The sequence below is a fragment of the Corapipo altera genome, unplaced genomic scaffold (assembly GCF_003945725.1).
Source record: "Corapipo altera isolate COAL_440 unplaced genomic scaffold, ASM394572v1 0, whole genome shotgun sequence".
Taxonomy (NCBI): Eukaryota; Metazoa; Chordata; class Aves; order Passeriformes; family Pipridae; genus Corapipo; species Corapipo altera.
The window spans coordinates 87,747,402-87,770,854 of record NW_020884872.1 but is presented as its reverse complement, the minus strand read 5'-3'; the positions used below and the strand labels follow the sequence as shown (position 1 = coordinate 87,770,854).

At 38.4% G+C, this 23,453-nt stretch overlaps 1 protein-coding gene across 1 annotated transcript in view; it reads right to left on the bottom strand.

Annotated features, from left to right (window-relative positions):
- Positions 1-23,453, bottom strand: part of RSF1 (remodeling and spacing factor 1) — a 59,114-nt gene that overhangs the window by 16,107 nt on the left and 19,554 nt on the right. The window contains exons 2-8 of the mRNA XM_027667693.1: positions 18,833-18,924; positions 14,420-14,512; positions 13,562-13,767; positions 11,472-11,629; positions 5,925-7,642; positions 2,285-2,482; positions 976-1,080 (exon numbers count right to left, since the gene is read on the bottom strand). Of these exons, the coding sequence (XP_027523494.1) occupies positions 976-1,080; positions 2,285-2,482; positions 5,925-7,642; positions 11,472-11,629; positions 13,562-13,767; positions 14,420-14,512; positions 18,833-18,924 (2,570 nt within the window). The remainder of the gene's footprint in view (positions 1-975; positions 1,081-2,284; positions 2,483-5,924; positions 7,643-11,471; positions 11,630-13,561; positions 13,768-14,419; positions 14,513-18,832; positions 18,925-23,453) is intronic.

Sequence of the window (23,453 nt, the reverse complement as noted above, 5' to 3'; positions counted from 1 at the left end):
TCACTTTTACAAATCTGTCATTTTTCATATTAAAGAGTACCTAACAGCAACAGAGCAAGGAGATGCTCTAACTACAACTGTAGAGAAAGCATTCTTACATATTCAAGATCATCAGTACTTAAAAATACTCCTCAGAAGACATAACTAAAAATCAATGACAAATACAGTCATGTCATGCCCAATGTCACTAGCTTATTTTAGGGCAACAGCCCTTTCGTCAAAGAATTTCTCTAAAAGCAAGGAAGGGGGTTGGGATCAGGCAGATTATTCTGAAAATGTGCATGAGTGGTTTCCCTTTAATTTAACAAGAACAGTGTCACACACATTCTGCTTATCCTCCCATGTGCCATGCCTGCAAACCTTGCTACTTTAGATGTACATTAAACCAAATTGGACACATGCCCAGATATTTTTTTTTGGCAGAAGCACCTTCCAACCTTGAAGTGTTCATACTCATCTATTACCTGACAAGAACAACCCTGGCCTTCCCAGCAGAAGTAAACTATACCAAAACTCATTTGAAATAGCAGCTTTCTGTAACCAGCTTCTGAGCATATGTCTCTGAAAAAGGAGTAAGTACTTAAGAAACAGCTGCTTGCTCTGGCCACTGATCCATCCCTCACTGTCTACTGCTTCTGCCTCCAGGATGAAAACGTTTCTTTTGGGAAAAAATAAGACATTCTATCTATACTAGTCTTGAGATGATTTAACCAGAGATGGGAGATAATCAGTGTGGCTGAAGATTCCCATCTACAAGTCAGCAACATAAACTAGCAGAAAAGAGAAAACCAGGTCACAAAACTCAGTTTTACTAATGGACAGGAGGGAAGATCAGCAGTCCTACCACTCATCCCAGTCTATCTGTTAACAGGAAAAAAAGAGATCATAGAAAGAACTTGTTAAGAGTCCGAGTAAATCTCCACAACCACAAGCGAAGCTGTAAAGGAGAAGAGTGAAGTCACATAGGAACCTTACATGCTGGCAAGGTGGGCAGAACCACTCTCCATCAGGGATTATCATCAACGGAGGGCGAAGGCAGGCTGTGTGGTATCCACTGTCACAAGAGTCACACAACAAAATCTGTGGAAATACATCATAAGTATCTTTTGGCATTCACAACAAGTAACAAGCTCCAGAACTATTTCCCCAGCCAACACAGAAGCGCTTTATACTTTGGACTGTGCCAAAACAAACAAAAAAACCCTCTGTAGTGCATTTCCAGGGCCAAGAGTGATTTTTATGGAGAAGTTTATGTATCACGATTTTTCATTTTAACACCAGATTTCCTCTTACTATGCCTTCTCAGTACTTAATACTACTGGACTACATAGACTGTGTGCCCTTAGTGTAGAATCTGGTAACGCTTTCCAGATCCTAGACTAAGTGGAAAACTCCATCTGAACAAGATGGGGTATGAGCTGTTTTCCTTGTGCACTGATATCCTCGTGCAGGAAACCTGGCCTTTTTCCTCAGTCAGGATGATTTTATGACCCGGACAGTAGGGACAAAGCCTTACAGGCTCTCAGGGGCATCCAGAACTAGGCAACTATTAGAGTTCATACTTAGTTGGGTAAAATATGAGATATCCCTTTCCTTAAAACTGAGGAACAAAGCTGGCATAAGCTGTGTGTGTATTTACTGAAATATTTATCTCTAACATTCTAAAGGTCAAACTTTGCCTCAGCTATGTCAGGATATCTGTCACACACCCTAGAGTGGGCTTACTTTGTGGATTCATATCAGGACTGCATATGATGGTTTCCCAGATAAACAGGAATCCATAGTATCTACCACAGATGAACAGGAACCATAACCATGAGAAATAGTAAAAGCTCACTGTGCTCTTTCTGTCTGGGATTTTGCTGTACTCAGTCCTCAGGGTGATGTGCAGCTACATCCAATGAGGATGACCATAGCTGTGGCCATGTCATGTGACACTGGAAAGCAGACATGACACTGTTGGGGTTCTTTTTAATGCTGTCTCCTCTGTATTTATTGCAATTGCAGGCACAACCTAAAGCCTCACCCAGATTAATTCTCAATGGGCTAAATTGCATTAATACCTCATAAAAGACGATATTTTTGTGGTGGAAAACAGAAAAAATAACTTCCTTCCCTCCTTATCAAAGGTAACTCACCTGCTTTTGTGAGTTTACCAGCTAAAACCTAGAAAGTACTCTCCTATGTACAGCCATCCCAAAGGCTGATGTGCCCTCAGACACCATCAAAGCCAATCCACCAAGTCTGACACAACAGCCCACAGAAGCTTTCCCCAAAAACTTACCAGCTCAGGGTGATTGGGAAGGCCACACTTCTTGCACGGCTCATCGTCATCAGCAGGTGCAACTTCTTCTTCCTCCTCTTCTTCCTCTTCTTCCTCCTCATCAGAGTTTTTTTCGCTCTCTGAGTCCTCACTTTCTTCATTACTTGAGTATTTCCACCTGCCACGTGTTCGTGTACCAGTCCACCGAACTTTGCTTTTCTGTAAGAGACACCATTTCAAAGAAAAAACAGGAAAGAAGCTCAGAAGAGTTTCTTCCCGGATCTTAAAAAATATTTGTCTCTAAAGTGACTCATTTCAGTCAGAACAGCTGCAGTAAATTTACAGCAGAGTATTTCAATGAATAAATTCTCTTTCCAAGATCCTTAAAATGCAACAGGATAAAGGGAGAAAAAAATTGCATCTATGTACAGAAATTTTCAAGTGAGATTTAAAAGAAGGTAATTTTTTTCACTCAGCTCATTTTTAGCTATTTTGACAAGGTAAACTCGGTAGTGAACATGGTAAATTCCACATTTAAACTTTCTTTCTGACAATAGCTTGCCTCTACTCAAAGAGGATCTTTTTTCTGTCCCGCTGTCCCCTCATACAGTTTAAGCCTTTTATATTATTTATTTCAGAAAACATGTTTGTTTCTGAAATAAAATCACTGCATCTTTTAAGGACGTAGCCTATATCTAGGTCTTCTTTCACATTTATAGTTTTCCATTATTTTTCTTAAGTGAAAAGTGATTTAGTTGATACTTCTTTTTTGATAATCAAAAGAGCCTCTACCCCCTTTCTATCATATTTACTACCATATTTTGAATGAAAAACAGGTTCCAAATAAAATTCAGAAGCCTATTTTGAATTAAAAATACTTTGTGCAACTAAGGTATTTTAGATTTAAAGCAACATGCCAAACAGAAGAAACTTTTATTCCTGTTGACTGACTTGTTTCTTACAGCCATCGTTCTCTCACAATTCCACCCTCCTCAAAGATATTGAAAAAAGAAAATAACTTTTCCAGCTTTTTCAACTCAAAGCATTTTTTCAATTTTGACTTAACTACTCATAGATTTGAATGAGTTGAATAAACTAAAACATACAAAATATTTTATTTCTCTTGCAGAATTAACTTGTACCACAGCATATTGGTAAAATTGTCATATTGGTAAAATTTTGTTTCAGGTTCTTAACATTAATTTCCACCTCTTTAAGGGATTTTACTGTTCCATAAGCTTCAGTAGCAAAAGTATTTAAAATCTATTATAATATTAGTTTAGATTTTGGCTTCATCATACATCATCATCATTTCAAATCTGTTTTTTAGAGACCCTTCTTTAAAAAGAAAAGTAACCCAAGGACATAAAATAGGCTATTAAAGAATTTGGTATTTTTTTATCTTGATCAAATAACAGCTTAACAGCTTCAAACTTCTTCCTCTATCATAATTATTTTAGAACTTCTGTAGAAAAGCAAGCATCTTCTGATCTCTTCATCTTTCAAAATAGAGATCAAGTTAAAACACCTGTAGCAACAGTACTTCAAAATTCTAACCACTTACAGGACTTGCAATCAGTGTTACTTTTGTTTATTTTCTTTTTTTAATTAAAATATTTAAATGGAAAATTTTTTATGACAGATTTTTTTCAGTATAGATGCTACCATTCACTGAAAAATCAACTGTTTGTTCCATTTATGAAGGTTATTCAACATAGCAGTATGTGAAAGAAACTTGCTAAATGAGTGAATGCTTTGGTAAAACTACAAAATCAGTCAAAAATGTGCTGCACTGGAAAAAGTGACAGGATTTTACAAGTTGATATAAAAAGAGGGCACTTTAAAAATACAAACTCATTATTCCTTGTTTCCCTTTTGTACTCCATATCCAGAAAAAACAGAAAATAAATTAATAAAAGGTGTTTATAAATACACAGACTCAGAAGCACACTATACAAATGTATGTTTAACTTTCTGTGATATTGTCATGGTTTGAGATGTCCCCCCCGGGAGTTGGGGGGTTCAGAGGTGATTGGGTGCCAGGGCAGTGTTCCCTGGAGAGCCAATCACCACTCATCTTGTTCGCTTCTGCTAAAAAATCATATAATACACAGCCACTGGAAGCTGTTGGCAGTATCTCTCTGTTGGTGTCTGCTGTGTGTAGGTGTAGAAGGCCAGGGGGTGGCTGGGCTCCTTCTTCCCCATGCGGGGGAGAGAGGGGAACCCTGCGGCCCCCCAACTCTGCCTAGGTCAAAGTTAGAGACAGCATTGGAGTGAGTGAGTGTTTGTGAGGGACACAACTCACAAAACAACTGGTAAGCGAGGACAGAGAGGCAGGCCTTGCAGCCAGGCCCTCTCCTTCCCCCCCTTTGCAGCCAAGCTGCAGAAGTGGGCTGTTTTTCCCTCTCACTGTTTAAGTGGGAGTGGATGCAAGGCTTAGTATTGAAGCTGAGCCAAGAAATGGGCCGGAGGAGGCTCGATCGCCAGGGAGAAGAATCCCAGGCAAGAAACTGGAGATGGGCCAAGGGCTTGGGAGTTGCCCAGCTGAGGTTTTGACCGGGGGCAGCCGAAAACTGACTTGGAAGAATGAAGATTCCAACGCCTACTGTGATAAGCTACAGCAGCAGCAAACCAAGGTATGAGACTGAGAGAGAGAGAATGACACAGCAGAGACTGACATGGGACCGAGGAGAAAGGACTCAGAACTACCTTCTTGGACTTCATGAGGAGAAAAGACTGTAGCAAAGAGCTGAAGGTTGGTGAGGGAGTGTTCAGGGGGCCTTGAACACTCCCACAAGAGAAAGACTGCGTTACATATCAGCCTTGAAAGGTTTCTCCTGGACTAAAGTTAAAGGGAGGGGTTTAAAAGGACTGATAGAAGTGTAATAATAAATATATAGTTGCCTTTAGTTTGTATAGTATTTATTTGTGTAAATAAATGTATATACTTCCCCCTTCCCCTATAGAAGCCTCTGGCCTAAAAGTTTTCTCTTCGGTGTTGGGATAAATTGTGGGAAGGGGTGGGGAAGCCTGGAAATTGGATTTTGGATTTTCTAATGTGGCTCAAACTGCCACAGATATATTTCCCTGATGCACTTTTAAAGATCTATGCTGCATAAACGAAAGTTAATCATGAAAAAAAATACCTCCACCCAAATTAAAATGGGTATTCCACATGAGAAAAGCTAAATTATATCAGGAGCTCACCACAACAATAACTTTGGCTTCACCTAGAAATAGAAGTGATAATATTTTTATTCTTTACCATTTGTTGGTTCCTTTTTAGCTTATGATCATCCTGACCAACCAGACACCAACAAGTATCCATCTAGTAAATCCACAGGAGCTACGAGTCTCCATTCAGCCACTCAGCCAGACAGACTCATGTCTGATCATGTCAGTTTTTAGAATTCTCTCCAATTGATTTGGTCTACTTAGGTTGGTTCAAGTGACAGATTTTACAAACTGGTAAGTCAACAGATATTAGCACTCTCTTACAGGGGTGTTGCAAAATTGGTTGAGTCCACTAACTGAATTGCAAAGCTAGTTTCTTGCAAAAACTGACAAAAGGAACATATTCTTCAATATTCCTATGTAAGTGTATATCCTTATAGATAAGACTGCCGGTATTCTCTATTCCCAGGTAATAAAACTGTATTACCTTGTTAACCTTAGAATTTGTCTCCTTCTCTTGTTTTTTTGCATCTTCTTTTCGTTCTGCTTTTTGTGCTGCTGTAGGTTTCTCCTCTTCCTCTTCAGTTCGCTTCTTCTCAGTCTTCTGATCCCGAGTCTCCGCAACTTTTGGAGTAGGCTTGGATATTCTTGGAGAGCGCCTTAATGTGCGGCCAATGCTGACCTCTTCTGGCGGTGTTTCTGTCTTTTTCTTCCGACTAGAGATCCTGATTGTTAATTTAATTCCTTCTTTCTGTCTTTCAGAAGTTATTTCCTTGTTCTCTGTTGCACAGCTTTCTTCTTCAGAAACTAGCTTATATTTAAATTTGCTTTTAGGTAGTGGAGATTCCTTTTTGCTCTCTGAGGAGTCCTGTAGATTAGATGCATGAGCATCATCTAATCCATCTGGCTCTGTTTTGGCGGTATTTGGCTCTTCCTCTTGTTTTTCAAGGCTGGATTTTTCTTCTACTTTGCTCTCCTCAGGTAGAGCCGTTTTACTATCAGAGTCCTCCTTTTCCAAAACAGGTTTCTCCACAGTAACAGGAGAAGCAGATGCAGGAGGTACCTCAGCAGCTTTTGGAGAATCGGTTTTCTCCTCAGACTCACCTTTACTTTCCAAAGTGTCTTCATCAGCCAGTGTAAGCGTGGGCAGTTCCTCAGGAGCAGATGCACTTGGGGACGTCTCCAGCTTCTCTGAACATTCTTTGGGAGGCAGTGGGTTGTCCTCTTTGATATTGGTTGCTGGTTTCTCTTCAGTTGTTTTGGCACAGTCTTCAGAGTTCGAAGACTCTTCTGCTACTGTTTCAGTAGTTGTGCTGTCAAGGGACTCTTTTTCCACAGGACTAGATTCCTCCTTTGAAGGCACTTTCTGATTAGAAACCTCAGAGACCACAGCTCCAGTCTCTTTCAGCACACTTACTGAATTTTTCTCAATCTCACACGTTTTTATAGAGTTTAGGGAGTCTGATAGGTTTTCCCCACTTTTTCCATTTTTCTCTTTCAGTGAGCTGCTGTCTTCCTTTGCACCAGCAGAGTGTTCTGACTTATTGTTTTGAATGACGCTTGGGGTTATTTTTTCACAGCTAACCTCTCCATTTACTAGCACTTTCCCATCAGGACATAAAGCAGTAATTGTAGGGACTCTCTTAAAAGCTTCTTCTTCTGGTTTCCCTTCTTCCTTCAAGACATCCTTTGTTGGAGTAACACATTTACACAGGGGCCCCTTTATCGGACTGTCATAGTCATCCGTCAGCTTGATCTCTCGCTTTTTAAGTGGTATTTTTGCCTGCTGGTCATTTTTAAGTTTTTCACTTTCTTCCACAGATTTCTCCATAATTTCTTGGGGAGTTTTGACATTAACACAAAATTCTAGCCTCTCTGGCTCATGAACTGCTATTTTGTCCGAACAGCTTTTTACTTCTTTTAGGTCTTTGGGTTCTGTTTTGTTTTCCTTTACCTCTACTTTAACAGGCTTGACATTTTCTTTAAAGGAGTCACTTTCTTCTTTGACAGTTTGCTTTTCTTCATTGTGTTCTGAAGGTTTCTCTAATTTTACTATTACTGGCAATTTTATAATTTCCTTTTCTTCCACTTTCTCAATTTTCAGCATATTTTCATCTTCTTTGACCACAGGAGGAGGAAGGCTTTCTGATTCCACTGACTGTTCCTCCACCTGCTCTTTTTCTTCTTTGATTTTTAACTGATTTTCTGTTGACAGAGAAAAATAGCTATGAAACAACCAGGGGACCTCCAGGATTACAAAGAACATCATCAAAACAAAAGCATATCTAAAAAAACCAACAGCCCTAAGTCTCACACAAAGGAATCTTCTCTTGTTCAATTACTTGAAATCTCGCTTGTCTAACACTGTCATTAAACGAGTGGGCTGACAATTTTTAGCTGTAGAATCACTGTTCAGTTTAATTATATATCAAGATAAACCTAAATTTCAGAAGCCAGCAGCAGAACTCTAGATTTATGCTTCTTTCAACAGACATCCCAGCCCCTTCTTCAGTTGTACCACAATACTTTCAGAGGATAAATAAAACCTAGCAGAGACCTGAAGTCTCACTTGAGTTTCTGGACTATTTCAGAAAACAGAACACAGTCTAGGATTCCGTAGCCTTCAAGTGAAATTCCTCAGAGAAGTCAGTCTCCTGTTTGTACGTGGTTTTATTTCAAGATATTCTTAACTATCGTACTTCAACAGTTCGGAGAAAAGACATTCAGCATTATGGCTTATGGCAAAATTCATCCAGGTTCTTGGGCAATGACTACATCTCTTACATACAGACAATATTCTACACCCAGTTCATCTACTCTTTTTAAAACAAGCAGTGAATAAAGCATATGCTAGAAAAACCTGCAGAGATTAAACAATCAGGTTATTCCACTTTGTTAACTCAGTTTTAGATTATTAGGGCCTGAAGTACAGTTCCAGCAGTCAGAATAAACCATAGAGTTAGTCTGTAATTATATGCTTAAACTCGTTATTTGTCATTACCATAGCCTCTTGATACCTAAGGTTTTTTTATCTGATTTGTGTCAGCCAGCAATAGAACTAATTAGAAAAAGCAAATACAGTATCACTATATATACACCAGAGCAGCAGCTCCTACCACCTGAAAGATGCTTTCGCGAGTGTGCCATAACTGCAAACAAAAAGATTATTTTTTTTCCTTCTACCTTGCCCCTCTCAATCCAAGCTAGTATAGTTTTTTTTCCATGATGAGAGCTTTCCAAAGTAGTTAGAAATATACATGGGACAGTACATGACAGTTAACAATTACATCAAAGAAAAAAAGCATTCTAGAAAAGAGCAGTGAGGAAGAATTCACAGATTTTATAATATTTTCAAATACAATGCATGTACCCATATAAATCTCAGCATTAGTATAGCAGTGAAAGATGCATCTATAAGGCACCAGAAATGGTAACATTTTGAAGGCTCAAGACTGGTTTTTTCCCCTTCATAGAAGTGATCCCCACTCAGAGCCCTTGTAAAAAAAGAAAAAGCTGCCTCTGTAAAGATCTTTAACAGTGAAAATGAGATATTTTTTTCTATGTCTGAATTCTTTCAGCTTCCCTACACTTCTGTCTAAACTTTGTCCAACCATTTCTTCCCTTCACCTACTGCTTCCTCCCAAACTTCATTAAGGATCACCAGAATCCCAAAACTTCTCCATACTGAAAACCATCAGATGTTCTACAGGTAAACTCTGTGAACTTCTCATAAAGCATTTCATATGTATACAAAATTACTCGGTCAAAGCACAAGTTTTCTTAATGCTATTTGAGTCAATCAATTAGGCCAGTAGAAAATATGTAAGCACTGGGTCAGTTTACCATATTTTTGTATGAACTAATTTAATGCTGCATGGAAAGTGGCCAAAGCAAACAAGTATATGTTGCAAACAGCAACATATTCTGATATGTTTTCACTGCACCTTAGTAGGGCTTTGAGTGCAATCCTTAGACTACAAGGAAGAAAAACTACAGCTTCTCAACTGAAAGACTTTAAGTAGTGCTCTGTGAATACACTGACAGCACTTCAATCACTGCAAATGTAAATAATTTCATTATTCACTACATATATGAGACAGAGACCTGCTGGAGTGAGTCCAGAGGAGATCACAAAGATGCTCAGAGGGCTGGAGCACCTCTGCTATGAAGATAGGCTTGAGAGAGTTGGGCTTGTTCAAGCTGCAGAAGAGAAGGCTCTGTGGAGACCTCAGAGCCCCTTCCAGTACCTAAAGGGGCTACAAGAGAGCTGGAATTTTGACAAGTGCATGAAGTGACAGGACAAGGGGGAATGGTTTTACACTAAGAGAGGGTAGGTTTAGATTAGATATTAGGAAGAAGTTTTTTACAATTAGGTAGGTGAAACAATGGCAGAGGTTCCCCAGAGAGGTGGTGGTTGTCCCATTCCTGGAAACATTCAAGGTCAGCCTGGACGGGGTTCTGAGCAACTCTGATACAGTTTAAGACATCTCTGCTCATTGCAGGGAGGTTTGACTAAACGGCCTTTAAAGGTCCCTTCCATTCCAAACTATTCTGTGGTTCTGCAACTAGTGCTTAGGGATGATTTTGCACCAATACTCAGCCTAATGCAAGCACTGAGCCAGGTGAGTGTGCCACAGGATTTGGGGAATTATCTACAAGGTGGACATTCATTGAAATGTTTTCAAATGACTGCTCCTGAATTCAAGGTAAAGTAAAATCGTATCTGAAGAAGAGATGTCATTTAGATGATTCAGTTTGATTGAGACAAAGGCAAAATCAATACATGGAATTAATTCTGCAGTGTCAGTAACCGTGCAGGTTGTGCTGGCACTTACATGTGGAATTAGACATTAGCAATGTCTAAGACTGAGAGACAATTGTGCTGGTGATTGTCACAATTCACTGCCATTTCTACAATCTTCTTTTAATGCTTTCACAACAACTCCAAATTTATCTAAATGTTTCATTTATTTTTTCTGTTCTACACTGTTTGTTGCACAAAGAATGCGAATAAAATGCCAGGTCTTTCTCTTTGGTATTCAGAATCAAGACAGGCCCCAACTAATTCCATATATCCAATTAAATCATACACATTTGAAAAAAACACCTACAAACGCACTGTAATACTTAAATCTTGTTTCTGATTGTGAAAATATTTGTCTGTATTTTAACAAAATAATAATACGAGGTAGTAAAACTGGGGTAAAATTACTTGGAATAATAAGCTTTTAGCTCTTTTTTCATGACCTGAAAAAAGATCAGATTCTTATAACATAAAATACTTCAAGCTAACTGATACCTAGTAAAACCAATGCACAAACCAACAAGTCAGCAAGTTAGTAGATTATGTGCAATGACATGATAATAAGGAAAGAAAAAAGTTCTTTGCTTTGATCTTAGAGATCTTTTCCAACCTAAATGATTCTATGATTCTAATAACAATACAGTGGAGATAGGTAAGGACAGCTTCACTTCTATAGTATTTTAGTATTTTTAATTGCTTTAACTTAATCTCATGTCTTCTTGAAAAATCATGCTGATTGTGAAACATTTGAGGAAATAACCTATATTTGTCTGATTCAAACTCAAAAGCAAGAATAAACACCACGCCCAATACTATATTGATTTCAATCATGGCATTGCACGAGTAGATTTTTTTCTTTTTCAAATTTTAATGTTGCTAGAACAAGAAAAGTTTGGCAACAGTTCAGTGCCCCACAAAAACATACAATGATGAGTATTTACAATATTATACAAAGGGTACAGCAAAAATAAAAAAAAAAATTACCTAGGAAACAATTTGTACATAGCTCTCTTCTTATAAATAAATTCTTGAGTTTAAAAATGCACTAAAAAACTAAAAAAAATATTTATAATTTCAAAGGATTCAATATTTACTTGATTTACTTCGAACAGAAACATTTTTTCTCTTTTTTAAAAAGTCCTAATCTAACAAAGTAACTTTTCATGAAGCTGAAAAGTCTAACATTGCCACATCACAACATTTAAAATTTGAGATAAGAAGGCAGAAAACCTTGTGTAGCTGCTTCTTCACCCTTTTTGGCATCTTCATCTTCTATGCTTGGACTTTCACGTGATGAGTTCTCCTGTTGAGAATTGTTATTTTTCAACAGGGCAGGATCAATTTGTGCTTTCAAGAGCTCAAGGGTCTCGGCAAGCTCATTGCGGTTTCTAGAAGTGAAAAAACATACAGCCTGATAAGCCACTTACTTACCCCAAAAGGATTAATGAAAAATAAACAAACATTATCTCCTTAAATGAACATTACCCTGAAAACCTTATAGAGTTATATAATGAAAACACAAGCACAGTGAAATGCTCGTCCAACCAGAATGGCTGGAACTTTGCAGTCAGAAGCCTTCACATTTATCCATACCAAAATAAAATTATGTTTTTGGAAGGACCTTATCTACTTATCTATCTCAACTCAATTCCTGTTGGGTCTGAATCCAAGTTGCTACTATTATTCTTGTATTCATTATCCTCCAGCCAATTCTCACTGATTTTACTTTGCTATTTCTTTTTTCTCTCAACAGAGAAGTTATAGCTTTCTGCTCATGCACCAAAGAAGCAACCACACCATTTAAGTGAAATTTTCAAAAGCAACTAGCAAAATAATTTAGATACTTTTTGCAAGTGTGCATCCTAAGTACACGTAGTAAGCACCACCAAGTTGTCTAGAAACCTCCAGTTACTGGAGTTATGACAGCAAGAAAATGTTGGTGCACATCTGTATAAATGTGAATCTCAGTTCACTGTAACTCCTTGTTTAAGCTGCATATCTAACTGTTAAAAAAAACCTTTATGTATAAAAAATTTGAGCCATGATTGAACAGTCATTGTTTTCATAATGGACTAGAATAATAAGGCTCTCGCATTACTTTTTCAAAGTCAATGTTCAGCAATTCGTTGTCTCCAGATTTACAGAAAGAAAGGAGGTTTGCAACAACCCTGAGATGTGGAATCTCACGTTTTAAAACCATTTCAGATTTCTCAGTGCATTACTGTGGCTTTCTGCTGTGAGTGTGGAGTAGAACCCTGATTTCTTCCACTTTTGGCAATGATCTTTGGAGTCTATAATGCACAAAAGAGATTAACACCGCTCAGCTCCTGATCTGTTTGTTTACATACATTTACTTTATTCACCCACAGCAGCTGTCTAGATGTAACCAGAAGTAATGCTAGTAATGTTTAAAATACTGGTTTAAACATTAAGTTTAAACTAAAGTTATGGCAGTAAATAACCTGCAGATGGTTTGAGTTGGAATGGACTTTCAAAGACCATCTAGTTCCAACTTCCCTGCCATGGGCAGCGACTGCTTCCACTAGACCAGGTTGCTCAAAGCCCCATCTAACCTGGTCTTGAACACTTCCTGGGGTCGGGTAGCCACAAGTTCTCTGGGCAGCCTGTGTCAGTGCCTCACCACCCTCACAGTAAAGGATTTCCTCCTAATATCAAGTCTAAACCTGCCCTCTGTCATTTTGAAGCCATTCCCCCTTGTCTTACCAGTACACAACTCTGTAAAAAGTTCTTCTCTACCTTTCTTGACCCCCTTTGTGTTTTGGAAGGGGCTCTGAGGTCTCTCTGGATCCTTCTCTTCTCCAGGCTGGACAACCCCAACTGTCTCAGCCTGTCTTCATAGGAGAGGCTCCGGTTCTCTGACCATCTCCTTGATCTACTACAGATTTCCTCCAACAGGAGTAATTGCAATATAATTACCCCAAAACCACATCTTTCCACTTGCTACTTTCTGAATAAAACCGAAGTTAAAGAAGCAAGAGTATTTTATTTTCTAAGACATTTAGCTGGCCAGTAAGCAATATGGAGCCGTCATTCTTAAGAGTGTCTTCTCTTGGTACCCTTTCTATATATTCATTGTAGTTCAATTAAGCAGGAAAAAAATTATATGATAGCTGTTACCAACAAATCAGCAAGTTATTTCTCTATATGATTTTTCACTAGAACATAGGTGTGAAGGCAGAAAATTCCACTGTCAGGAGTTCTACTCTGTGAGAAACAAAGAGTTACTGAAATACATTTCTGAGTCCCAGTCACAAATAGTTAAAAATCCTACAAGAAAAAGGAAAAAAAAAAAAGAATACCTAACAATGCACTTCCATGTGGATCCATCCTGGTCATCCTGTTCTTCTATGTACATCCTGACATTATGCTCTTGATCCAGCTGATACCAGTACATCAGACCATCCTTGTCCCGACCAATGGGCTGCAGACGCATGGCATCAGCATCCTCCTCGTTAATGATATTCTTAAACTTGAGATTGTCATCAAACTGACATTCACAGAGATACTGAAAAAGTGAGAAAGTAGAAAGACTGTTAAAATATCAAAAACATAAAGAGAAAGAAGAAAATCAGCTCACTTCCTTTCAGTGTAATTTGGAACTTCTTTTTAGGCCTCTCCCTGTTGGATCTGTGTGTCAGCTGTAGCTATCAGCTTTTTCCAGACCATGTCGTTTTTAAATGAGAGACAAGGTTTGTTTTGTTTTTTTCTGGCCAGCTTAGAAAGCTTGTTCTAAATTTTATTACATAGTACAAGCTCTCATTCTACACTAAAAGTCATACATAACTTGGAACCAACCCTGACAGTTTTCTCAAGACTTAAAAGGATTAAGTCCCATCTTTGCCTTTGGAATTCAGCGAGATAACATACATTTTTAGAAGTGTATACTGCAAAGACAAATAGCTGTTGAAAAAACAGTAAGCACAAAACTACTGCCATACAAAGTGTGAAAAATACGCAACCAAAGTGTTACATGCTGCTCGGGTCTATTCCAATAATGAATATGATGTCAGTTCCAAGATCAGCTCTCTATTTAATATATGCACTTATGGTTCCATCAAGTTGAATTTGCAAGACATTTAAGTGAGTGAGGAAGCTAAATCTCCAAGATACCTGAGCGAGAAAAAAGTAATTTAGAATCTTAGCTGATGAATGTGTACCTTCAGAATTCCCAGTTTGCATTCAACACTCATTTCTAGGTATCCTTTTTTTTCCATCTCCCAAGCCCAAGTGCTGTTGAATTCTTGGCATATCTGTCACAAACAAAATAAGCACATTTCCAGGGTTAGGAGATAAAAGCAACTTTAAAATTTTTTATTAACAGTACTTTACTGTGGTAACTCATTATACATAATCTCCTTGGGATTGCAGTCAGAAAGCCTCACACAAAAAATAAAACTGAGGTAGCTTAGAAAGCACTGGTGCACCTCCATGGAAGAGCAGATCATCAAGGCCCTGATGACCACCACATTCTTCAAACATCCTAAATTAGATAGCACATCTCTGGATTGGGAAGGCATTCTTGTCTTTGCTGTGCAAAATATCTCACATTTTGCTATTTCTGTCTGTTTAGAATATAAATTCTCAGAAGTCGACAGCATTTCTTATTACATCTCCTTACAGCACTTAGCACATAAGCTGCCAGGGTCTCTTGGGGCCCCCTAAGTCCTTCAACTGTAGTGCAGATAACAAATGCAACTGCTACTCACTCCACGTGGTAGAATTATTATTCTTCAGAAAATACCTTGGGCTTTAAGCTGTTTGATAGATATTTTAAAATATTTTAAGTATAGCCAATTTCAATTTACTTAGAGCAAATAAATTCAACCACACTAATAAGGGGGGAAAAAAATAACACAAAAAGAAGTGGCCATAGAGGATAAATAGATTGAATTAGCATGAGCTCCAATAATAAAGGTGAAGAAGGAATTCCCTCTCCTCCTAAACAACTCAGACAAGTTTAAGACATCTCTCATGATCGGAGACAAGCTACTCATCAGCTGAGGACACATGGCAGGATCTCCAGACAGTGAGGCTATTCCAGTGGAAATATCCATGAGGAGGTGAAAGCTGATCACAGCTACACTACCAGCTGAGATTATTTTGAAGTGTCACTGCTGAATCACAATTGTCCAAATCAACACATGAGGTGCTGCTGCCCTTCAGTCTGCAAGGATGGACTCAATCAAAACAGCATAGTCTCCTAATCACCAAATTATTATTAAAAACAAGATATAGTCACCAAGCTACTTAGAAACCTGTCAATCACATCTGAAAGCAGCTTTCTCCGGAAACAGCAGCAAAAATAACCCTACATTTTACCCACCAGAAGCACAGATTAGCAGATCTGCCTGGACTCCAACCAAAAAAAGGGGTTGCTACCCCTCCACTATCGCCTGGGCCATATTACTGACCCTCTACAATCCCTAGTACTAACACCAGTTCTTAAGTGGTCCAAGGGTAAGACTGCAGTTAGATCACCTCAGCCACCACAAATCATACTGTGACTTTAAACTACAACCTACAGAGAACACCAAAGAGCACTCTGGTCACAAGGGATCCTGCTGAAGAGCAGATTTTCTTGCTCTGAGGTTAAGGAACACTACACAGGGACTTCTCTGATGCAAAGCCAAAGCTCACAGCAGGAGACAAATGCTGCCCACTCACAGAACGAGGTTACTCTACTTTCTCTCTCATATTCAACTATGCAATGTGAAGAACACTGGGAAACTATACATCAAAACCCTTGCTCAGGGCATATGCCAGTTGCCGTTCATTACTTACTCAGTAAGTATGAAAGCAATAAGTATGTGCTATGGAAGTGTGTGACTGTCAAAGCAAGAGCTATGAGACACCACAGCTGAGGAAGTATCTGTTCAAACTGAAATGACTACGTTTTGACAATTAAAACCCAGATAATTGTGCTTTCTCCTGACAAGTACTGTCACAACCCTGAACTACACATCTCATTGATTTAGGCTCTGCTGAAATCTTGTCTTTGCCTTCACTGAGGGTATGTTTCACACTGATCAAAAACCTGCTGCTTGCAGGAGCAGCTGGCTTCTGCAGGCTTAAGGGTGGTCAGCACCTTCCCACCCTGCAAGAGATGCTGGAACAGCTCACTCTCTCAAATATTTCCAAAGAAGCTACGATGGCACCCGACACTTACTATTGGCATGTTCAAAATGGTCACTTTAAACAACAAAAATAGGAAGGTGAAAGACATAGCAGAGGAGCCTGTTTGGGTGGGACTACAGATGCCTGAATTCTAATAATTGGAAAAGACAAGTGTATCCAGAACACGCTGATTTCGGATTGAAGGTTCCAAATGGACCAGTCCAGAGAAATCTTATCTGTATAAAAATGCAAAATATGTTTGACAATAGTCAAATAGAGCATTTTGTCAGGAGACAATTCAGTGTGACTTAACTACTTGTTTCTCAAAGAACAGCTAAGATAGACAGTTCCTTGTAGTTTTTGGAATGTTTAGGACAAGCCATTTCTTTATGTCAGTCATACATGACCACATACATTCCCTATACAGAGGAGAAAAGTCAGATTCCTGGAGCCCTACAGCCATTTTCTGCCAGAAAAAGACTAGTGAGCATGCTGGTGACTTGGGTTGTTCACCCACAGAAGAGGGAAGGGAAAGAACTCTCAACTACCATGTTCACTTCCTATCCCAAAATATATTCATCTGTCAAAATATCAGCCATATCTTAGAGACAATTTTTATCATACTCTTTATAAGCACAACAGTCAAATGAAATACATTTTATAAATAGTTGGTATATAAACAAAACATAGTAATACATACATATTCTTAATATTTGTGCATGTAAGTTCTCCACAAAAAGTTTCTGCCTAAGTAAGAACATGGTCACATGTAGAAAATGTCAAACCCTGTTTTAGCAAAGAAACACATTAGTAGTTCCTAACAAAGGGAAAACAGGTCAACTTTGCCTCTTAGAGTGTATCAATAATATGTAGAACAATACTGCTGGTATCAGGGAAGAATGCTCTCAGTGGTCTCACATCTTTTCAGTTTTTCCTGGCTTTTGTGACATTTCCCAATGCTCTTACTTGTTTTTCTAAATTAATTATACTCCTTCGAAATCAGGACAATATTAGCATGCCTTTCTAATTAGTTATAGTCAAATTCCTTTGTTCTTCAAGGTTACTTTGAACCGCTGTCCAGAATAAACTTCAAGTTAGCTCTGGAGACTGTTAAATGAAGTCGAATTAATTAACACTTACTTGGTCTTAACAGGGGTGTAAGGGAAGGTTTCCTTACTGCTTCCCCATCTTTTTAATGCCTGCTGAAGAAGATTTTCCAAACTACTCCCTCATAAACTTGTTTTATCCCTCTGCTTTCTCCTCACAACACAACTGATAAGTGGTTTCAATGGGGTACATAAGTTCTCGACTCAGAGTTGGGTTTTCTCAGTTTGCTGCAATGGTTTTTGGGTTTATTAGGGAATTTAACATAATTCAATAACCACAGTACTTGGTAATACAGAAAGTATACAGAAGTTACATAAATTATTACATAATTATTTTTTAAAAATATCATCAATACTTTACAACTGGGTAAGGGATTAGAGTTAATTTAAGGTTCTTCACCAGGTTATTCCCCAACATATTCCCAGTCCTAAAAACTTTGTCATCTTAAGGCTACACAAACCTCAAGAAAATTTCCTGTCTCTGTAAAGCTTATACATAGCACTTGAGGAGGCAAACTGCAACTGGATTTGCCAAATGCCATTATTTGTATGGTTGCTATTACCACGATGCTGTATTTCTAAGCAAGATGTGATTGTGGCTGTACAGACAATAATAAGATTGCCATTCTGTGGATGGAAAGACACGTGGAACATATCCAGCGGGGAAATGGTAACCTATTAATTTTGACTATCCATATATTTTGATATTCTGAAGAAGTGTAAATTACTTAAACTGAAAACTATTTGCATGTGAAGTGTCAACAATGGCACAGCAGCAATTAAAATACCAAGACAGAATTATGTAAAACAACAGGATGCTCTGTTTTTACTGATGCATAACTACATTTTCATCTTAGCTGTGCCATTCTGAGCATGCAGATATAAATCACTGCAATACCTTCTTTTATTATTAACATGTGCTAAAAGACCTCTATATGGTTAGTTCCTGTATGAATACCAACCAAATCACATTAAATTATATCCACGATTGATATACAAATGAATTGTTACTGTGTAAATCTCTCTGCTTGATTTAGCCCACTTATAAGCTACTAAATCTTCTTTATTTAGTGTCTTAATGCTCAAAAAAGTATTTTTCCTACCAAGTATGAAGGTGGATACTCTTTTACATGCAGAAGATAATGCCTATTTTCAGATATTTTTTTACACAAGCCTAGGCAGACTGAAAGTTAAGCTGGGATCTGATGCAACTACAGTCTGGGCACACACATCAGTGCTGGCCACAGCACAGCCCAAGGCTCACTATAATTCATACCAGGGATTGCTCACACAACTACTCATCATAACCATATTCCAGCATTGCAGGATAATACAATGTGCATATTGTACCTTGATCAAATATTTTTCCCATCTGTCTGCTGTGACAGACTTCCCAATCTTTCTCATCAGTTTCAAGTGAAGCTCCACCAATTCTTTTGGAACTGCAGTATTAAGAGAGAAAAAGAAAAAAAAAAAAAGTTGTTAAGTCTGGTGCAAACATTCTTCAATGCCAATCACTGGTAACACTGAAACACTGTGACAAATTCAGAAATTTTAATAAAACACAGGAACTTCAAGCCTGCTGAAGAGCAGCCCGGCAACTGAGAGATGGAGGAAAATTTAATTGCATGAGTCTTTTTGTTTATATTTACATTTAGGATAATCATTGCCCTTCCTTCAATTCAAGGAAACAGACCTCAGTGATAAATACGTAAAAATTTTGGCAGTGTTAAAACCATAACTGGACAAGAAGTACTTTAGTCAAACACCTACAAAAATACTACCCCTTGCAGCACACCTGCAGCTGCCCCCAGAGACCCCAAAGCCATATTCCGCACTATTTCTGGAATATCACTGAATCCAATCTATTTTTGGCTGGATGCAAGGTATGGGAGAAACGTTCCAGAAACTCCATCCTCATAGATGTAGCTTTGTTATGTACTTACTGTCTTTTGTACTGGAGGGACAGAGGAGGACTCTAGATATGGGGCTTGAGGAATGGAGGCCAGAACTGCTGCTGAACGCAGCTGCACCGCCACTGTCACAGAATCAAAGTTTTCCAACCAAATTTATACATCTCTTAGTGTACACTCCTCAGAAACAACTTCAACAGCTCATCTTAGCTCACATCTGTGATTTATAAATCAATGTGGCACCACCAAGTGGCAAATTTGCAGAATGCTAATTTTATAAGATAGTGAGTAGCAAAACTTTAAAAAAAATATGTAACTGATGATTATTAATCCAACTCTACATGACGTTAACTTTCTCATTTCTAATTTTTTGAGAAAAACTTAAGAATTAACTTGTCAAGTATTTTTATTTCTCTACTCTTTGCGTACAATTTTATGTTCTAAATGCATTTTCATTACTCTATGCACACACACATTAAAACCTTTAAATCCAAGAACTTTTATTATTGTAATTTATGATTATGGTTATGATTATGGTTTTTCAGCTGGTCCAATAGCATTATTTGACACAGGATAAACAGCTGGGACACCAGATGTGTTTGTTCAAAATTTGAACATGACTGAAACGTTCTTTCTTTTACTCACCTATACAACATTTGAATACCTGTATGTATCTTCTCAGTACTGAGCTTGGCTTCACCTAACCTCTGTCTTTCAACTATATGCCTCTATTTTCAGGTGAATATACTGAGTTGGTAAAATACTAGACTGATGAAAATGCTTGTGTTGTTTCAGAAATAAATCATCACTGCTCTAGAAATTTTATACACAAACTCCTTCAATAAATAAATACAGGAAGTATCAGCCTGGTTCCCCAAAAGAGACCTCTTTTCAATGCAGATAATTCATATCCAATTCTAAACTAGCCCTGTTTTTCTCTTTTATTCCATTTATATTTAATATTTCCACTGCAATTGCACACTGAAGACACCTAGCACATATTCTCCTTGCTTTTCCTGAAAACTGATGCTTTTCATAATTTTGAACAGAACAAGATCAAAGGACTTAACCCCAGTAAGTGTCAAGCACTGGGCACTAACAAAATTAAGGACAAAGCGCTTTATACACATGAGCAATTTTGTCAAAGTTAACTCATACAGCTAAGCATCAGTTTGTGCTTGTGTGACATGGAAATGACCCAGAGTATTCAAAATCTTGCTGAATCAAAGTTTTTGTTCTGCATCTTTTTTGTTTTTAACCAGATCTCTTTTTTATGAGTACATACTGATAGGAACTCTAGTTTAAAGAAGTACAGGTGATTTATTTCAAATGATCCAATGCCTAGTCACCAAAAAAATCCCTGCTAGAGCATTTGCCTTAGAGAAAATGGAGAACACTAAAAATTACAAAACCTGAGTAATTTGCACACCCTTGGAGGTCAGCACTTCCTGTGAGTTGTGTTAGTACCTAAAGAAATCTCACTTCTTTTTCCAGATTCAGCATTTCAGCTCTTGCATTTCTAGGACCTTCATGATGTACAGATGTGGTTACTTTTGCAAACTTCACAAAACACTTCAAACCCATTCTCTATTTATTACCCTTTCAAGATGCTTTTCACATATCACACAATATTAATGACCGGATTTCTCAGCTGGCTTTTCACCAGGTCCTTACTAAGCACTTAAAGGAATCACATCCTATCCTCCTGGTTTAAGGAAGGAGGTGGGAGGAAACTGCTGTCTAGAGCATGAGAAGTGCAGCCTGACCAGCCAGGGTGCCTGAACTACCACAGGAGCAGAAGCCTGCAGGACTGAGAAACAAACTCTATATTCAAACCAAAGTAAATGTAAATACTACATGGATCACACGCAGCAGTGTACACCTGACTTGTCCAGAAATACCAGCTAAGGGAGCTCATGTAAGAAGGCTAAAGAGTGGTGGAAAATCCCTCCTTTCCCTGGCAAGGAATAGAAGTGCACTAGTAAACACAGCTAACAATTCAGTCCTCTCAGAAATGCATTGAACCTGCATAACTTTAAACACTTACTTCTGTTCAGAATACAGAGAGAATTCTTGACAAGAGTTCATTGAACTTGTACGGGACATCAGTAAGGATCATTTTTACAACACTGTGCTGTCCTACATGTAACACACCAAAGAGAATGAACATGAGATGCAATTATTTTGGGTTGTGTTGTTGGCTGGTTTTGGTAAATAACAGTAGACTATCACCTCCTTTGAAAAATTTCATCTCCATTCAAGCGGGACCTGCATCACCCATTTCATGAGCTTGCATAAAAACGTTTTGCATTTGTTAAAATTTCACATAAGGGAAGGAACAATACCTACCATCTTTCTTGCATAATTGCCATTCTGTGTAAAGTTCTGGCCAAAAAAGTGTGATGGAACACACACAAAAAAACCCCCTAAATCTGAATGAATTTCTCAGTCTTTCATGAAACTTTGATCTCTCTGTAAAGTAATACAGGAGCTCTCTAAAACCTTCATAAAATATACTTAAGCAGTGAAGAAAACACCAGGACTCTACACAGGGCTAGTAGAATTTGTAGAGCACTATTGTAAAAGAAGAACTGTTTCAAAAAATCGAGTATAATTAAACCACGGTGCCATCTGCTAGATATTAAAAAATATAGACTTTTCATAGGAAGAAGTCATGAGCCAGGAAGAATGAGTCACTGTATATACAATTATAAGGCTTCTGGTGGAGTTCAGTTCGTTTGTTAAGTCCTGCACTTTTTCCTGGAGGGCAGGCGCTTGTCTGGTCTTACACAATATTCTTTGAACACTATTCTGTCTACTCCAGCATTCCAGGGATCATCCCATACATCAGTAACACATTTCTAATAAATTTGGGAACGAAAATTGAAATGGAAGAGAAAATGTATGAACATGAGAAAACCCCTTAATCTGGTTAGAAAAGCCGTAACTTTCAAACACCTGCACAACCGCAGATTAAAGACCTAGTCGTGGGTACCCATTAACACCTTCCCATGTAACCATAACCCCATTTCACCCCTACTTAATTTCCCTGCCAAAATGAATCACAGCTCACCTAAAAAAACCCTGAAACAGATGAGGAAAACAGAAAACGTACATGACAAAGTCTAGAGCGAGGACAGGGGGAATCTGTTATTTGGACAATTATTACAAATAAAACCCCTTCATATCAGAGCAGATCTTGAGTGCTGGACACAGAGAGGAAGATCAAAACCACGATGTATGCAGAGCACCTAGTACTGATGTGGATTGCAAAGCTGGTGCCTCCTGTCCTCCTCCAGGGATAGCAGAAGAAATCTCTGAACCCTTCATGCTGAGGGGATTTTAGGAGAAGGGAACAAAAAGTAAAACTGTGGGATGCAAAGCCTGCTGGCAGTTTCCATGCTTCATGAACACAAACAGGTCCTCCCAGCTACACTAGTAAAGTCATTTTCCATGCTAACTTGTTTTGGCAAGTGGAAGAAAAAAAAAATGACTCATAAGACATACATGGCAAATATTTCCATTAACTGTATGTTCTTTTTCATCTTTCTGCCTTGACCAAAATTAGCTCTGCATGCTATGACTTCACTGTCAAATAAAAACATGCAAACAAGTGTTCAAGTCCCTCTGCTGTGAATGTTGGAGGGAGTCGTCCTGGAGGTAAACCCAAAGGCAAGAGCATCCACTCAGACATCAGTGAAGAGTTAGTACATGCTCAGTGTGGAATAGGTTGCCCAGAGAAGCACCCCTGAAGTGTTCAGGCCAGGTTGGGGGGGGGGGGTTTGGAGCAGCCTGGTGTAGTGGGTGGTGTCCCTGACTATGGCAGGAGTGTTGGAATTAGATGATCTTTAAGATCCCTTCTAACCCAAACCGTTCTATAATAATTTACCACTTAGCCCATCACACACTAGCCATGCAGATAATTCCCTTTACAGACAGGCCTTTAAGCATAAATTTTCTTAAAACCAGTTGGCTTCATCCCCTACAAAAGGCACAAGAGTCCTTAATAGACAAGTGACCATATTTCCAGCATCTTTAATATTTTCCTTCATTTCTTT